Here is an 18,430-nt window from a genome sequence, read left to right as displayed (position 1 = left end):
CAATAGTTTTAACCATGTTTTGAGGCTGTATAGTGTTTGTTTACGTTTCCTTTACAAACATTGGAGTGAAACAAGCTTATATTTTGGATTCTGATGGGGTACAACAGTTGAACTAAGCTCATGAGGCATTTATAAATTATCCTTCAAGAATCAATGGGCACATTTCATTAATTCAAAAGTCCAACAATGGATGAAGCAACTGTAGATTACCCCTTTAAGTTAGGTTTTCCCAAACTCGGTCCTGCCCCCAATGCATGTTTTGTTTTTTGCACTAGCACTACACAGCTGATTCAAATAACCAAAGCTTGATGATGAGTTGGTTATTTGAATCAGCTGTGTAGTGGTAGGGAAACTCTGCTTTAAGGGTTTATAAACTGACATTATGAAAATGATATAATACTGCCAGCATGTTTTAGTATTCTCTCTGACATTCACCTTTCTGTCCCTACTCATTTATCAACAACATGGACGAAAACGCAACATGGGACCGATTCTACACAGAAAACAAAAGCTAGACCTTTGAATGGTTCTTTGATTTTGACGCAATCCGGCACTTCATCCTGCCCACGCCACATTCCCAACTCGGATGCCTTACTTAGCGTCCTCGACATGGGCTGTGGTTCCTCTGGCCTAAGACCCTGCATACACAAAGACTCTCCCTGGCCAGTGCAGATGACCTGTGCTGACATCTCCCCTATTGCTGTGCGCCTAATGTAGGAACACAGAGCAAACAAAGCCATGCAACCTCAGAATCCTTCCTCAAAGCTGGACTTGGTTCGGAGAGCCTGGACCTCATTCTAGACAAGTGCACCATAGATACCTTGCTACAGTCTAGGGAATGGGGAGCCAAGGTCAGCCAGGTGCTAAAGCAGTACCTGGAGGCATTGAGGAACTCTGGGTCTCACCTCTGGTTTTCAGACGATGACCCTGATGCCAGAATGTTGTGGTTGGAAAAAGAGGGCTGGGAGCCAGGGGTGATGGCTGCCAATGTGGGAGTGCAGGAGGAGGAGGAGCTAAGGGGAGTGACATATTACTGCTACCACATTAACCCGTCCTGTAGCACAGTAGCTAGTTGGTTGTTGAAGTCTGTCTGTTGTTCCATTGAGGTATAGTCAGTATAGTATAATAAGTCATTTCTTGATACAACTGACCGAGTCTCTTATCTGGATGTTTCTTTCTATGTCTACACAATATGAAGAGGTCTTGTAAAGTGCTAGCTGTCCACTATACTATGAAACTATTACTGTATTTATTTGATTTGACCTTTATTTAATTAGGCAATTCAGTTAAGAACCAATTCTTATTTACAATGACGGTCTACCCCGGCCAAACCCTAACTGTAGACTTGCCTTTGAAAAGAAATGATTCAGAAGGACAGTTCAATGCAAGAAATTAAAGTTTGCGATGGTAATGTGTACATATAATGCTCAGTGTAACTGACTTGTAACATGGTCAGTAGTAGATTATTTTTGTAACTTGTGTTTTACCCCTTTTTCCTACACTAACACAATCCTTTTTTGTATTTATGAATTCATTTGAAAAAAACGGCTTTTTATCTCAGGTTAAAAATAAGCAATAGTTGTGTGAAATTCTTATAAGAAAATGAAAGACAATGTCCTTTAGGAATATTTTGTAAGGTTTTTGAAAATGCTGTAGAAGTTGGCAGCCTCTTCAGTCTCATCCAGTAAAGCGCCCTGACAGAATTTAGGAGGGAAGAACTCCCGGGGGTCCAGGATCCCAACGACAATGTTGAAGAAGCTGTGAGTAAAAAAAATGAAAAGATTATATAATTATAACATAATGGATATCTGTAGATTTAACAACAGTCAAATCCATGCTTGAGGGGAGTTAATAATTCATAATGCTTTTATTATTTTACAATTATAGATTCTATGTTTCCATAAGTATCACACAACCGAAATGAAGACATTCTTTTGATTGCTTTCAGGAACACATAATGGACTGAGGAAGTTTCTCAGAACGAGGATATGGAACAAAGACTACATAGACCATGTATTGATGTCAAATATGACACTACACACACACATATATATATATATATATATATATATATATATATATATATATATATATATACAGTACCAGTCAGAAGTTTGGACACACCTACTCATTGAAGGGTTTTTCCTTAGTTTTACTATTTTCTACTTTGCAGAATAATAATGACATCAAAACTACAAAATAACACATATGGAATCATGTAGTAACCAAAAAAAGTGCTAAACAAATCAAGTTCCCACATATGCTGAACACTTGTTGGCTGCTTTTCCTTCACTCTGCGGTCCAACTCATCCCAAACCATCTCAATTGGGTTAAGGTCTGGTGATTGTGGAGGCCAAGTCATCTGATGCAGCACCATTACTCTCCTTGGTCAAATTCCCCTTACACAACCTGGAGGTGTGTTATGGGTCATTGTCCTGTTGAAAAACAAATGATAGTCCCACTAAGCGCGAACCAGATGGGATGGCGTATCGCTGCAGAATGCTGTGGTAGCCATGCTGGTTGAGTGTGCCTTTAATTCTAAATAAATCATACAGTGTCACCAGCACAGCACCCCACACCATCAGACCTCTTCCTCCATGCTTCACAGTGGAAACCACACATGTGGAGATCCTCCGTTCACCTACTCTGCATCTCACAAAGACATGGCTGTTGGAACCAAAAATCTCACATTTTGACTCATCAGACCAAAGGAGAGATTTCCATCAGTCTAATGTCCATTACTCGTGTTTCTTGGCCCATGCCAGTCTCTTCTTATTATTGGTGTCTTTTAGTAGTGGTTTCTTAACAGCAATTCGACCATGAATGCCTGATTCACGCAGTCTCTTCTGAACAGTTGATGTTTATGATATGTCTATTCCTTAAACTCTGTGAAGCATTTATTTGGGCTGCAATTCCTGAGGCTGGTAACTCTAATGAACTTCTCTGCAACAGAGGTAACTCTGGGTCTTCCTTTCCTTTGGCGTTCCTCATGAGAGTTTGTTTCATCATAGCCCTTGATGGTTTTTGTAACTTTCAAAGTTCTTGAAATTGTCCATATTGACTGACCTTCATGTCTTAAATTAATGATGGCCTGTCATTTCTCTTTGCTTATTTGAGCTGTTCTTGTCATAATATGGACTTGGTCCTTTACCAAATAGGGCTATCTTCTTTATACCACCCCTACCTTGTCACAACACAATTTATTGGCTCAAATGCATTAAGAAGGAAAGAAATTCCACAAATGTACTTTTAACAATGCACACCTGTTAAGTGAAATGCATTCCAGGTGACTACCTCATGAAGCTGGTTGAGAGAATGCCAAGATTGTGCAAAGCTGTCATCAAGGCAAAGGGTGGCTACTTTGATGAATCTCAAATATAAAATATATTTTCATTTGTTTAACACTTTTTTGGTTACTACATGATTCCATATGTGTTATTTCATAGTTTTGATGTCTTCACTATTATTCTACAATGTAGAATATAGTACAAATAAAGAAAAACCCTTGAATGAGTAGGTGTGTCCAAACCTTTGACTGGTACTATATACAAAAACTGTCATATTTAATTCACTGCCCAATAATAGACACACTAACCTTGAAAGCATCCAGCCGGTCTTGTCCGTGTAGTATGCAGAGCTGACAGGTATGCACCCAACCTCAGTGAAGGTACTCACCCACTTGTCTTTACCTGGTGATGAAATTGATCCAAAGTCAGAAAGCCACAATCAGGGAGTAGAAATGTGATTTGAGAACAGAATCACAAATCTGAATTGCCATGCAACAAATAGTTGCTAGGAATGTTTCTTGGTATTCCCTCGGAGAGAGGAAGGCCACAAATAAGAGGCAAGTATTTAACAAACGGCCTTGTCCATTTCCTTACCACTTGGGGTTGCAACTTCTCCATACCAGGTGTTGACCAGCAGACCTTGTCCTGGACCAGAGGAGCTCCCCAGGATCACCTGGCCCAGCAGAGCAGCATCGGCAGGGATCTCCATAGGGTGGAAGTCCTCCCTTTTCAGCCTCTCCTTCTTACAGGTTTTGTTCCTGTGGTTAATCGTATACATGACACCCTGGGAGAAGTCAGAGGCAAAGCTGGTTTGTATGATGTTTGAATTGCAACATTTACCTGGAGCTAACTCTGCAAATAGCACTGCTGGGTGATATAAAAGTCATAATCAATCAAACAATAATACTCTTAGCAAAAATGTTTATCTTTAATTTACAACCTGTAGATTTGATTTGATTTGATTTGATTTGGAACTCTTTTCGTCCCCATTTGGACTCATCTTCCAGGAGTCCTTAAACATTCAAATACAATTTAGAATACGAACACATTTTCACATATAACACACTACTACAAACATACATGATATACTAACATAATAACCCAATGAAGAATCAATATTTTGTAGATTCAGTGTTCATCTACTATAGTCCCACAACATGTCTATGTATTATATTTAAATGGTTTAAAATAATGTTTAAATGTATATATTGAAAGGTTTCTGGTTTGCTCAGATAATTTATTACATTTCTTTATTGCTCTAAATCGAAATGTTATTTAGCCTATTTCTCTTTTCTGTCTAGATAACGCATAGATGGTGGACAATCTATTCCTAGTATTTACTGAATGTCTGTCTCTTACCAACTGAATACCGTTGTGTCTGGATAACACATAGATGGTGGACAATCTATTCCTAGTATTTAGGGAATGTCTGTCTCTTACCAACTGAATACCGTTGTGAATAGAACTTGGCCGTTTTAAATGGTGTATATTATGAAATAAAATAAGCATGTTTTTTTCAATTACCCTTGTCGATTGATGACCAACCAAGAACACTGCGCATGACTGCAACAGAAGAACCATATCTCCACCTTAAAACAATCCTTGCTGCATTGTTCTGTGCTTTCTGCAGCCTCCTAACTTCACTTGATGATGCATTTCCTCAGACCACAGAACAGTAGTTCACCTGATTCTCAATTAATGCTTGTGTTATTTGCTTAAGAATTCTTCCTGGTTTTAATAATTATTTTACATAGATAATTATTTGAGACGACCATGAAGAGCAGTTGTCTAGCTGCACTCCCAATAGGTTGGTTTCTGCCACTTCTTCAATTTGAACTCCTCCCATACTTAATTGTATCCCATGCTGTTTTGGAAACTATGAGAATAGAACGATTCAGAACTTTTGTGAAACATCACGGCACAGTTGAAAAATATATGACAAATATAAATCAAAACGGGATGTTCTTCAGCTATAGATGGGATGGGTTGAATTTTTTAATTTTTTAATTTATATATATTTTTCACCTTTATTTAACCAGGTAGGCTAGTTGAGAACAAGTTCTCATTTGCAACTGCGACCTGGCCAAGATAAAGCATAGCAGTGTGAGCAGACAACAAAGAGTTACACATGGAGTAAACAATTAACAAGTCAATAACACAGTAGAAAACAAAGGGGGAGTCTATATACAATGTGTGCAAAAGGCATGAGGAGGTAGGCAAATAATTACAATTTTGCAGATTAACACTGGAGTGATGAATGATCAGATGGTCATGTACAGGTAGAGATATTGGTGTGCAAAAGAGCAGAAAAGTAAATAAATAAAAACAGTATGGGGATGAGGTAGGTGAAAAAGGGTGGGCTATTTACCAATAGACTATGTACAGCTGCAGTGATCGGTTAGCTGCTCAGATAGCTGATGTTGGAAGTTGGTGAGGGAGATAAAAGTCTCCAACTTCAGCGATTTTTGCAATTCGTTCCAGTCACAGGCAGCAGAGTACTGGAACGAAAGGCGGCCAAATGAGGTGTTGGCTTTAGGGATGATCAGTGAGATACACCTGCTGGAGCGCGTGCTACGGATGGGTGTTGCCATCGTGACCAGTGAGCTGAGATAAGGCGGAGCTTTACCTAGCATGGACTTGTAGATGACCTGGAGCCAGTGGGTCTGGCGACGAATATGTAGCGAGGGCCAGCCGACTAGCGCATACAAGTCGCAGTGGTGGGTGGTATAAGGTGCTTTATTGACAAAACGGATGGCACTGTGATAGACTGCATCCAGTTTGCTGAGTAGAGTGTTGGAAGCCATTTTGTAGATGACATCGCCGAAGTCGAGGATCGGTAGGATAGTCAGTTTTACTAGGGTAAGCTTGGCGGCGTGAGTGAAGGAGGCTTTGTTGCGGAATAGAAAGCCGACTCTTGATTTGATTTTCGATTGGAGATGTTTGATATGAGTCTGGAAGGAGAGTTTGCAGTCTAGCCAGACACCTAGGTACTTATAGACGTCCACATATTCTAGGTCGGAACCATCCAGGGTGGTGATGCTAGTCGGGCATGCGGGTGCAGGCAGCGACCGGTTGAAAAGCATGCATTTGGTTTTACTAGCGTTTAAGAGCAGTTGGAGGCCACGGAAGGAGTGTTGTATGGCATTGAAGCTTGTTTGGAGGTTAGATAGCACAGTGTCCAATGACGGGCCGAAAGTATATAGAATGGTGTCGTCTGCGTAGAGGTGGATCAGGGAGTCGCCCGCAGCAAGAGCAACATCATTGATATACACAGAGAAAATAATTTTCTGTGAGAATTTTTTTTAGCTGAAGTGTGGGACTAAAAACAAACAAAAGATAACTATTGTAAAATATACTGTGTCTGTAAAATACAGTATGTATAAACTAGAAGTAGAAGCCTGAGTGTTGTTGTCCATTAGTTTACTCCAATTAGGGGAGGGGTGGCAGGGTTAGGTGAAAATAATAAAGGAAAATATATTAAATATATATTTTATATATATATATTTACTAAAGAAATATATAAGGGATTGAAAATGATGCAGACAATCACATTGATTGAAGCCACAATCTATCTGCAATATTAAAGCTGCTCTACCCCCCACCACCCCCCCAAAAAACTGACAAAACAAATTCTGCGAACCGCTATATTTGACAAAATGAAGACGTTTTAATATGAAAAGTTGTCAATTACAGCTCACTTTGAGCAAATTTTGGAATTTGCAATTAACTCGATTAAAAACACTTTATCGTTTGACAACCCTAGCATGACTGGGATCTTTGTGTACCGGTATGTTGAATAAATGGCTGTTATTGTGAATACATGGTTATTGTTGTGAATAAGTGTTTGTTACCTCTCTGAAGAGCAGAAGGGCATCAATGCCGAATGTCTTGTTCTCATAAGAGCCAACCTCCTTGAAGCGGATACGCTTGAGCATCGCATCATAGGTGTATTTTGCATTTGCATAAAACTTCTCATTTGCCTGAAAGGACAGGAGTGTGACAGGGATTATTATAGCAGAGTATAAAATTATTATGGCTGAGTATATCATTATTATAGCAGATTATATCATTATTATAGCAGAGTATATCATTATTATAGCAGATTATATCATTATTATAGCAGATTATATCATTATTATAGCAGAGTATATCATTATTATAGCAGATTATATCATTATTATAGCAGATTATATCATTATTATAGCAGATTATATCATTATTATAGCAGATCACATCATTATTATAGCAGAGTATATCATTATTATAGCAGATTATATCATTATTATAGCAGATCATATCATTATTATAGCAGAGTATATCATTACAGCATATTATATCATTATTATAGCAGATTATATCATTATTATAGCAGATCATATCATTATTATAGCAGATCATATCATTATTATAGCAGATTATATCATTATTATAGCAGATTATATCATTATTATAGCAGAGTATATCATTATTATAGCAGAGTATATCATTATTATAGCAGAGTATATCATTATTATAGCAGATTATATAATTATTATAGCAGATTATATCATTATTATAGCTGAGTATATCATTATTATAGCAGATTATATCATTATTATAGCAGATTATATAATTATTATAGCAGATTATATCATTATTATAGCTGAGTATATCATTATTATAGCAGATTATATCATTATTATAGCAGATTATATAATTATTATAGCAGATTATATCATTATTATAGCTGAGTATATCATTATTATAGCAGATTATATCATTATTATAGCAGATCATATCATTATTATAGCAGAGTATATCATTACAGCATATTATATCATTATTATAGCAGATCATATCATTATTATAGCAGATCATATCATTATTATAGCAGATCATATCATAATTTTAGCAGATTATATCATTATTATAGCAGATCATATCATTATTTTAGCAGATTATATCATTATTATAGCAGATTATATCATTATTATAGCAGATCATATCATTATTATAGCAGAGTATATCATTATAGCAGATTATATCATTATTATAGCAGATCATATCATTATTATAGCAAATTATATCATTATTATAGCAGATCATATCATTATTATAGCAGAGTATATCATTACTCTCTTATCATTACTTTTATATGGCTTTTATGGTGTGATAGGTACGTTTCTACAAAAAAGACCTTCCTATGAATACTTGTTTGTGTCACAGTTGGTCGGTGGCACCCATATTGAGGAGGACGGGATCGTGGTAATGGGTGGAGTGGAATCAGTGAAACGCTATCAAACACATCAAACACATGGTTGGATGCCATACCATTCGCTCCATTACAGCCATTATTATGAGCCATCCTCCCCTCAGCAGCCTCCACTTTGGACATACTGTCAAGGCAGGTGCTATTGTACCTGTTTCCCTTTAAGCAAATGAGCTGGTGCCACAAACTAACAAAAACAATCATTTTGATTGTGTAAATAAACTTGATCGGTATCTCAAAGTCCCCCCAACTGTAAGTACTGTATTTCGGGGCTTGTTATCTAAATAACCATTGTTGAAGGAGGAAGCTAGTAAAGCCTGTAATGGTCAGGAATAAAACAGGTCACGAGTGCTAATAGCAACATCTGTGACATCACGGTCATATGATCTCGAGAAGGTGGGCGAGTCACCTGATGCAAGGAACTAGACCATCTGAACGTATACCTCATGAATATTATACAAGCCATCCTGGGTTGTATTCATTAGGGCACACAGCTGAAAGTGTTTTACAATGTTTATGCAACAGAAAACAAAATGAGCGTTTCTTATTGGACAAGTCTAAGTAGTCCCTCTCTGTTAGAGTCAGTTTTCTTCCATTTGGTGCCTATTGAATACAGCCATGGTGCACTAAGAGAGATGTTACAAGGTACCACTGAATTAACAAATCATTTGGAGACTCATTTGTTTGTTGTTAATGTCAGGCGCTAAACTGGTTTATCTAACCAGAGCATGGCACCACTTCCTTGTTTGATTGAACCGTTCGAGCTACAATCGATCCAATGTTTGGTTTAGACAGCTGTAGCAGTTTCTGTGATCTGATTGAATACAATATAAACTTCCATTGAAGAGTGTTAACATTACACACCCACCTTCCCTGCTATATGCCTCCTTCCTCAGCAGAAGACATGGGAAGCAGAGTGGCACACGGGAAGCGTGCTGGGCTCATAACCCAGATGTCGATGAATTGAAACCATCCTCTGTTATCCAGTTGGATTCTAGCTATAAAGTGCAAACAGGGATGAAAAAAGCCTCCTTTCATGGGCAGGCCTCAGACCTTCCCATGCAGATTCTTTTTCACTACTTCTGACAGTTCATATAGTTATTTCCTGTTTAACTGTGCCCTAGTGACCTAATGGATACGGCTCTGGCCTCCTAAACCAGTGATGGAGACTCATCATCAGAGTCTCATCTGGGGTGGATGAAAGCAGAGTGGCGCAGTGGAAGCGTGCTGGGCCCACGACGCAGAGGTCAATGGATCATCCTCTGCTAAGCAAGTTTTGCTTCAACTAGCCCATATAAACATCCATTGAAGCATTTCAACATTACACACCCACCACCCACCTTCCCTGCTATATGCCTCAAAAGGCAAATAAAACAGATCAATGTCAAATGAAATCAAACATGTAGACGCTGAGATTCCTAGTCTTTTTGTAGGCTACAACAGAGGACAGACCTTAGGTGATAAGCACCTAGATACATGAGAGTGGATTCAAGGGTCACAAAAACACTTACAGTACATTGAATTTGATTTGAAGATGCAGTACAGGCTGAATCTCAACAGAATCTCAACAGTTTTCTGTGGTGAGGTCAGTAAAGGTTCAGACAATTCTCACTTCCAGAAATGGAATCACATGTCACTGAATGTGTTTCACTACACTGCTGTTTTCACCACAGGGTCAACCCTGCTGTACAGTCACCTGAGACATATGCTGACACACACAAATGCACGCACACACACAAATGCACGCACACACACACACAAATGCACGCGCACACACACACACACACACACACACACACACACACACACACACACACACACACACACACACACACACACACACACACACACACACACACACACACACACACACACACACACACACACACACACACACACACACACACATGCCTTGCACCTCCTGTCCATTTTAGCAGTGTTGTTGGTGAGCTTCACATAGTCGAACAGCATGAAGGGCTCCACTGTCACACAGTCCACCACCTCATCCCCTCCAAAATCTGAAACAACAACCACCAGCTGTCTAAGTTGGGGAAAGTTCACTTCTTCCAAATAATATTTTTTTCAATACGATCACGGTGAAGTTTTTAAAACTTCTAGTGTAAAGCACACTCACTTTGTATGAAATAAAGATGAGCAATAATGACTCTATACTGTTATTGTAAATGAGAATAGAATTTAACACTTCTACAAGAATGGTTATGGATAATTCTGAATGAATTGTGAACAATGATGAGTGAGAAAGTTACAGAGGGTCAAAATGATTCTCCCAAAACCATTACTGGTCATGGCGAGAGGTACAACATAATCTGAAACACAACCAAAACCTATTGCAACCGCATCCAACAAGTTTGCAGAGTCACAACTTTGACATAGTCATTGTGTGCTAGGAATATGGGACCAAATACTAAACGTTTGATTACTTTCATAAGAATATTTAGGGGTGTCAATAATTTTGACCCCTACCCTTTGGAGAAAAAAGTATTACTTGTTAAACAAAATCTCTCCCTCTCAGCAATTAGTGTTGATATAAAATAATATAATTTCATCCAAAATTTTATACAGCATAAAATATAGCTCGGTATTTGAATTATTTATTTTATACAGTCATTATTGTTCATCTTTACCAAGGGTGTCAATACTGTACATACAAATCTATTTGATTTGGTGAAGTCTGGCTTTGACACAATATTCATTTAAAAAGTCAATGAAATGATTCCTATTTTGAGTGTGAATAATTGTGTGTGTGGGTGGTGGTGACGTCTGGAAAAGTATAGCAATATTTCATTTTGAACTGTGTTATTAGCGTGGCCAGGCGGGTCATGTTTCGGAGGACGCATGACTCTCGGGGAGAAAATGGGTGTAAATGTGTTTTTTCGCTTGTAGCCATACCACCCTGAACATTCCTGTTAACTGGAACTACAGGGGCCTAGCCCGAACCATGGAAAACAGCCCCAGATCATTATTCCTTCTCCACCAAACTTCACAGTTGGCAATATGCATTCAGACAGGTAGCGTTCTCTTGGAATCCGCCAAACCCAGATTTGTGTCGGACTGCCAGATGGTGAAGTGTGATTAATCATTCCAGACATCACGTATCCACTGCTCCAGAGTCCAATGGCGGCAAGCTTTACACCACTCCAGCCGATGCTTACGCATGGTGATCTTAGGGCGGCAGGGTAGCCTAGTGGTTAGAGCGTTGGACTAGTAACTGAAAGGTTGCAAGTTCAAATCCCAGAGCTGACAAGGTACAAATCTGTCGTTCTGCCCCTGAACAGGCAGTTAATCCACTGTTCCTAGGCTGTCATTGAAAATAAGAATTTGTTCTTAACTGAATTACCTAGTAAAATTACAATAAAAAAATTAGGCTTGTGTGTGAGTGCTGGGCCATGGAAACCAATTTCATGAAACCCCCTGGCAAACAGTTCTTGTGCTGACCTTGCTTCCAGAGGCAGTGTTGCAACCAAGGACAGACAATTTTTATGCGCTTCAGCACTCGGCGTTCTGTGAGCTTGTGTGGCCTAACACTTCGCGGCTGAGCCGTTATTGCGCCTAGACATTTCCACTTCACAACAACAGTACTTTTGATTGGGGAAAGCGCTAGCAGCGCAGTAATTTGACAAACTGACTTATTGGAAAGGTGGCATCCTGTGACACCACTTCCTGTGTGGGTGGAGGAAGAGGAAGTGACCCGAGTGGAAGAGTTGAATCAAGTCTGCGCACTGAGGCTTGCTCTGGGACCATTTCTTTCCCCGGTCTTGCTTTTAGGCTCTGACCTATTGTCCAACCCATCGTCACTAAGCTTAAAGAGATTGTTTTGACTGTACAGATACTCCATGTTTTCCTTATGCTGAACACTGCTATCTTTGTTGCCACTATTGTCGAGGGGAGACCCAGTGTTGTTCACAGACAATTTTTCAAATAAAGACCCAATGCTGCTACCAAAGATTTTTATGACTATACCAAGATAGATCACAGCCAGTCATTTCCAATGGGAACAAATGAGCCATAGTGGACAGAACAAGCAAGAAGGGGGGCAGAGCTAAGCACAAGCTAGCAAGATCCTATTGGCGCATTCTAGCATCATCTGCATATTTTCGTTAGGAAACGCCTACTCTGTGAAGTGCGCATGTGCAATAACTCAATTTTCCTTTGCACTCCTTCTAAAAAAAAATGCAATTTAAAAAAAACTTTTGCAAAGGTTAAAGTTTACAATCCTTAGTCCACTCTGTTCATAACATATTCTAATTTTGGAAACAGAAAACTGTATTGAGATCAAATGTTTCATTGATGAGAACATTTACAGAATGCCGGCCAAAATCTATCTTGTTCAATCTTTTCCCACTGCCCACCAGTGGGCTTCCTCTCACTGCCCGCCAGTGGGCTTCCTCTCACTGCCCGCCAGTGGGCTTCCTCTCACTGCCCGCCAGTGGGCTTCCTCTCACTGCCCGCTAGTGGGCTTCCTCTCACTGCCCGCTAGTGGGCTTCCTCTCACTGCCCGCCAGTGGGCTTCCTCTCACTGCCCGCCAGTGGGCTTCCTCTCACTCCCTGCCAGTGGGCTTCCTCTCACTCCCCGCCAGTGGGCTTCCTCTCACTGCCCGCCAGTGGGCTTCCTCTCACTGCCCGCTAGTGGGTTTCCTCTCACTGCCCGCCAGTGGGCTTCCTCTCACTGCCCGCCAGTGGGCTTCCTCTCACTGCCCGCCAGTGGGCTTCCTCTCACTGCCCGCCAGTGGGCTTCCTCTCACTGCCCGCTAGTGGGCTTCCTCTCACTGCCCGCTAGTGGGCTTCCTCTCACTGCCCGCCAGTGGGCTTCCTCTCACTGCCCGCCAGTGGGCTTCCTCTTACTCCCCGCCAGTGGGCTTCCTCTCACTCCCCGCCAGTGGGCTTCCTCTCACTGCCCGCCAGTGGGCTTCCTCTCACTGCCCGCTAGTGGGTTTCCTCTCACTGCCCGCCAGTGGGCTTCCTCTCACTGCCCACCAGTGGGCTTCCTCTCACTCCCCGCCAGTGGGCTTCCTCTCACTCCCCGCCAGTGGGCTTCCTCTCACGGCCCACCAGTGGGCTTCCTCTCACTCCCCGCCAGTGGGCTTCCTCTCACTCCCCGCCAGTGGGCTTCCTCTCACTGCCCGCCAGTGGGCTTCCTCTCACTGCCCGCCAGTGGGCTTCCTCTCACTGCCCGCTAGTGGGCTTCCTCTCACTGCCCGCCAGTGGGCTTCCTCTCACTGCCCACCAGTGGGCTTCCTCTCACTCCCCGCCAGTGGGCTTCCTCTCACTCCCCGCCAGTGGGCTTCCTCTCACTCCCTATTTGGAAGTCAGTGGAAACACCAAGCGGATGCTTCACATTTAAACATCCAGTGAAATATCTGTCTCACTGTTCTATCTGTGCTTCTACTAAGTGATTCTGTAGCCATTTTGTTATAGCTATTGTTTGGTAGCTCTTCAATACTGCCCAGAGTCGTACAGATTTCCTGTTCCTAAAGTAACTTTGTAGGAAAACAAGAGGTTTTGGGTGCTTTGTCTCTGTGTAACTCTTCTTTATGTGTTACTTTTTGGGGCTTGGGGCCCCTCATGTTTCCTTTTTACACTGAGGCATGGTACTGCCTGAACCTCCCCATCACCTGGGAGAAACCATCTAGAGTGAACCGCACCACTCTTTCCTCCACAATGTATCTGTAGCTGTCCGGGATGAACCACCCCTTGTCTGGGTTCAGGAATGGTTTGACCCACAGTAGATTCTTTACCTGGGTTATCAGACTCTCTTGGCTTTCTGCATGGCAATAGGCATACCAATCTGGCTTGTTCCACTGTCTTCTGAGGGGTGCCCAGCTACTTGTGATTGACAGACAGGGAGTAGGCTGCCTTGAGGAAGGTTTGTAGCTCCTGTTTGCTAGTGACCATGCCGTCGTCTGTTTTGGTGGGTTGGCCAAGTGTTTGTCAGACGGGGGCATTTTACCCACACAGGAGAGAGACAGGGATGAGAGAGAGAAAGACATAATAATGGCATAATATCAAGTAAAATGTTAACAGGCAGACGTGCTACAGTGTTCACCTATAGCAGTAAGCTCCAGCCTCTCTAGAATAATTATTTTTTTACTTATTCAACACAAGCGCCAAAAAACAACAACCACAAAACAGAGAAAGAGAGGACTCACCACATTGGTCGGCGCGTATAGCGAGGCATACTGGCTGTACATCACTGCCATTTTGGCTGCCTCAGCTGCTTAGAGGAGACGATGGCCACTGTCACCAAGGAAACAGTGCTCCAGACATAAATACAGTACATACACTAAGGTCATGCAGGGGTCAGAGATATTAGAAAAATATCATCAATATCATAATATCATAAATCATCAAATTTATGCTGATGTCAAAGTGTATCTTTAGGACACAAGTTATTGCATTGGTTAAGACTGAGTGCTCAACATGTCAATGCCCAGAATGGTCTTAAACACATGGAAGTCTAAATGTGGACCCAAAGTGTTTGAGATGCCATCAGAGTCCAGCAACTGTGGGGCATATATTTTGGGGATTTGGGGTTTTGGGAACTCATATTTGAGGCATTTTCACATCTACAGTTGAAGTCGGAAGTTTACATACACCTTAGACAAGTACATTTAAACTCAGTTTTTCAAAATTCCTTACATTTAATCCTAGGAAAAATTCCATGTTTTAGGCCAATTAGGATCACCACTTTATTTTAAGAATGTGAAATGTCAGAAAAATAGGAGAAAATTATTTATTTAAGCTTTTATTTCTTTCATCAAATTCCCAGTGGATCAGAAGTTTACAAACACTCAATTAGCATTTGGTAGCCTTCCACAAGCTTCCCACAATAAGTTGGGTGAATTTTGGCCCATTCCTCTTGACAGAGCTGGTGTAACTGAGTCAGGTTTGTAGGCCTCCTTGCTCGCACACGCTTTTTCAGTTCTGCCCACAAATTTGCTATAGGATTGAGGTCAGGGCTTTGTGATGGCCAATGCAATACCTTGACTTTGCTGTCCTTAAGCCATTTTGCCACAACTTGGGAAGTATGCTTGGGGTCATTGTGCATTTGGAAGATCCATTTGCAACCAAGCTTTAACTTCCTGACAGATGTCTTGAGTTGTTGCGTCAATATATCCACATAATTTTCCTACCTCATGATGCCATCTATTTTGTGATGTGCACCAGTCCCTACTGCAGCAAAGCACCCCCACAACATGATGCTGCCACCCACATGATTCACGGTTGGGATGGTATTCTTCGGCTTGCAAGCCTCCCCCTTTTTCCTCCAAACATACTGATGGTCGTTATGGCCAAACAGTTCTATTTTTGTTTCCTCAGACCAGAGGACATTTCTCCAAAAAGTATGATCTTTGTCCCCATGTGCAGTTGCAAACAGTAGTCTGGCTTTTTTATGGTGGTTTTGGAGCAGTGGCTTCTTCTTTGCTGAGTGGCCTTTCAGGTTATATCGATATAGGACTGGTTTTTACTGTGGATATAGATACTTTTGTACCTGTTTACACCAGAATCTTCACAAGGTCCTTTGCAGCTGTTCTGTGATCGATTTGTACTTTGCGCACCAAAGTACGTTCATCTCTAGGAGACTTCCTGAGCAGTATGACGGCTGCGTGGTCCCATGGTGTTTAAACTTGCGTACTATTGTTTGTACAGATGAACGTGGTACTTTCAGGCGTTTGGAAATTGCTCCCAAGGATGAACCAGACTTGTGGAGGTCTACAATATTTTTTCTGAGGTCTTGGCTGATTTCTTTTGATTTTCCCATGATGTCAAGCAAAGAGGCACTGAGTTTGAAGGTAGGCCTTGAAATACATCCACAGGTACACCTCCAATTGACTCAATCATCAATTAGCCTATCAGAAGCTTCTAAAGCCATGACATCCTTTTCTGGAATTTTCCAAGCTGTTTAAAGGCACAGTCAATTTAGTGTATGTAAACTTCTGACCCATTGGCATTGTGACACAGTGAATTATAAGTGAAATAATCTGTCTGTAAACAATTGTTGGAAAAATTACTTGTGTCATGCACAAAGTAGATGTGCATTGAATTTTTGTTTGTGTTATCTTTATTTAACTAGGCAAGTCAGTTAAGAACAAATTCTTATTTACAATGAGTGCGTACACCAGCCAAGCCCGGATGATGCTGGGCCAATTGTGCACCTCCCTATGGGACTCCCAATCACGGCCGGTTGTGATACAGCCTGGATTCAAACCAGGGTGCCTGTGGTGACGCCTCTAGCACTGAGATGCAGTGCCTTAGATCGCTGCGCCTCTCGGGAGCCCTAAACATGTAGAAAGCCTATCTTTCACATAGTTCAGCTCTCACATTTAAGTGTAGGCAGTCGTCCTGTGTAAGTGACTGCGATGTGCTAATAGGAATCCACTGTTTCTGTCATACCCGTTTTTATTATCGTTGCTATTTTTTTATTCTGTCCAGTGGTGATTTTAGCATGTCAATCTTGGTGGGGCAAACTCCACAAAAAGTTTTCCGATGCATGCCAGCAAAGTCACTACGCAAAACAACACTAAACAATACATGAATTGCACCATAACGGTGACAAACTGTGCCCACAAACTGTTAGGGCCTACATAAAGCTGTCCCTTTTCAGCACCATGGAGGAAATCCTTACCACCTCTACACCTGGCTATCAGCGGAGCCTTGTCTGGCAGAAAAACTGTTAATTCAGCCTCATTTACTGCCTTAAAAAACATAGCTGATATGGCTGACTTGCTTAAACAAATGTGGTTTCTACTGGCAATTGAGGCGTACAAACTATGGCATAAGGGAACGACGAGCGGATACGAGGCAATCCATCATTTCGCTTAAAACATTATAGAGCGAGCTAGGACAGACGTAGTCCATATAACTATTTGTTCAGCACTTTTGAAATGTACATCGACCAAATTTAAAACATGGATTGTTTTTACAGTATTCTCCCTGTACACCAGGTCAGAACAGTAGGATAAATGAAGGGGGCATATAAGCAGACAATGGTAGCTCTTACAATATTCAATGATTACATTTCTCTAAAACAGGCTATAGGCTACATGTGCATCACCAAGTCAGAAAAGTAGGCTAAGTTATGAGGGGGAAAGGGACCAAATGATTAGGGTGAGGCACATGGGCTACTAACAGCTTACTACACAACATACACTTTGTAATACTTTCTTAGCTACAGTATACATATCTCCCTTGCATATTACATCATTATGCAGCAGCATTCAGGGCTCCCAAGTGACGCAGCGATCCAAGGCACTGCATCTCAGTGCAAAAGGCGTCACAGAAGACCTTGGTTTGATTCCAGGCTGTATCACAATTGGCCGTGATTGGGAGTCCCATAGGGTGGACCTTGAGCCTTCTAGGATGGGCAATTCAAATGAAAATCTGTGGCAACACCCAAAGGGCTTGAATTAATTATATACAGTACCAGTTAAAAGTTTGGACACACCTACTCATTCCAGGATGCCCTGTCTCGCCGCTATAACCCCTATAACCCCACGGTACAGAACAAGACTCCTCGGCAAGCTCTGGCTGGTCTTCTCCAACCACTGCCTGTCCCTCACCGTCCCTGGTCCCATATATCCCTGGATTTCGTCACGGGGTTCCCCCCGTCTGAGGTCAACACTCCCACCCTTCATTGCTCTGCCACAAGTCTTTTGATGTTCGAGTGTTCCTTGGGATATCAGCCTACGCTCTTCCCTGAGCAAGAGGAGGAAGTCAGCAATCCATCTGCCCAGATGTTCATCCGCTGCTGTCGCCGTACCTGGAAGAGAGCCAGGGCTGCTCTGTTGAAGACCATTTCCAGGTATAGGTGACAAGCGGATCGCCACCGGACCCCTGCTCCACTCTATTGGCTCAGGCAGAGGGTGTGGCTCTCCAC

General features: G+C 41.6%; 1 protein-coding gene across 1 annotated transcript; it reads right to left on the bottom strand.

The window, feature by feature from the left end:
- Window positions 1–1,248: 1,248 nt before the first annotated feature.
- On the bottom strand, window positions 1,249–10,842 carry LOC109896509 (ependymin-like). Its single transcript, XM_031831377.1, has 6 exons — window positions 10,836–10,842; window positions 10,447–10,553; window positions 7,139–7,267; window positions 3,882–4,071; window positions 3,596–3,689; window positions 1,249–1,758 (listed from the first exon to the last, which is right to left on the bottom strand). The coding sequence occupies exons 1-6, from the start codon at window positions 10,840–10,842 to the stop codon at window positions 1,620–1,622; spliced, it is 666 nt and encodes a 221-aa protein (XP_031687237.1). The 3' UTR covers window positions 1,249–1,619.
- Between the last annotated feature and the right edge of the window lie 7,588 nt (window positions 10,843–18,430).

This window comes from Oncorhynchus kisutch, linkage group LG9 (assembly GCF_002021735.2).
Source record: "Oncorhynchus kisutch isolate 150728-3 linkage group LG9, Okis_V2, whole genome shotgun sequence".
Taxonomy (NCBI): domain Eukaryota; kingdom Metazoa; phylum Chordata; class Actinopteri; order Salmoniformes; family Salmonidae; genus Oncorhynchus; species Oncorhynchus kisutch.
Note: the sequence above shows the minus strand (reverse complement) of the source record. Positions and strands in the feature narration are given on the sequence as shown.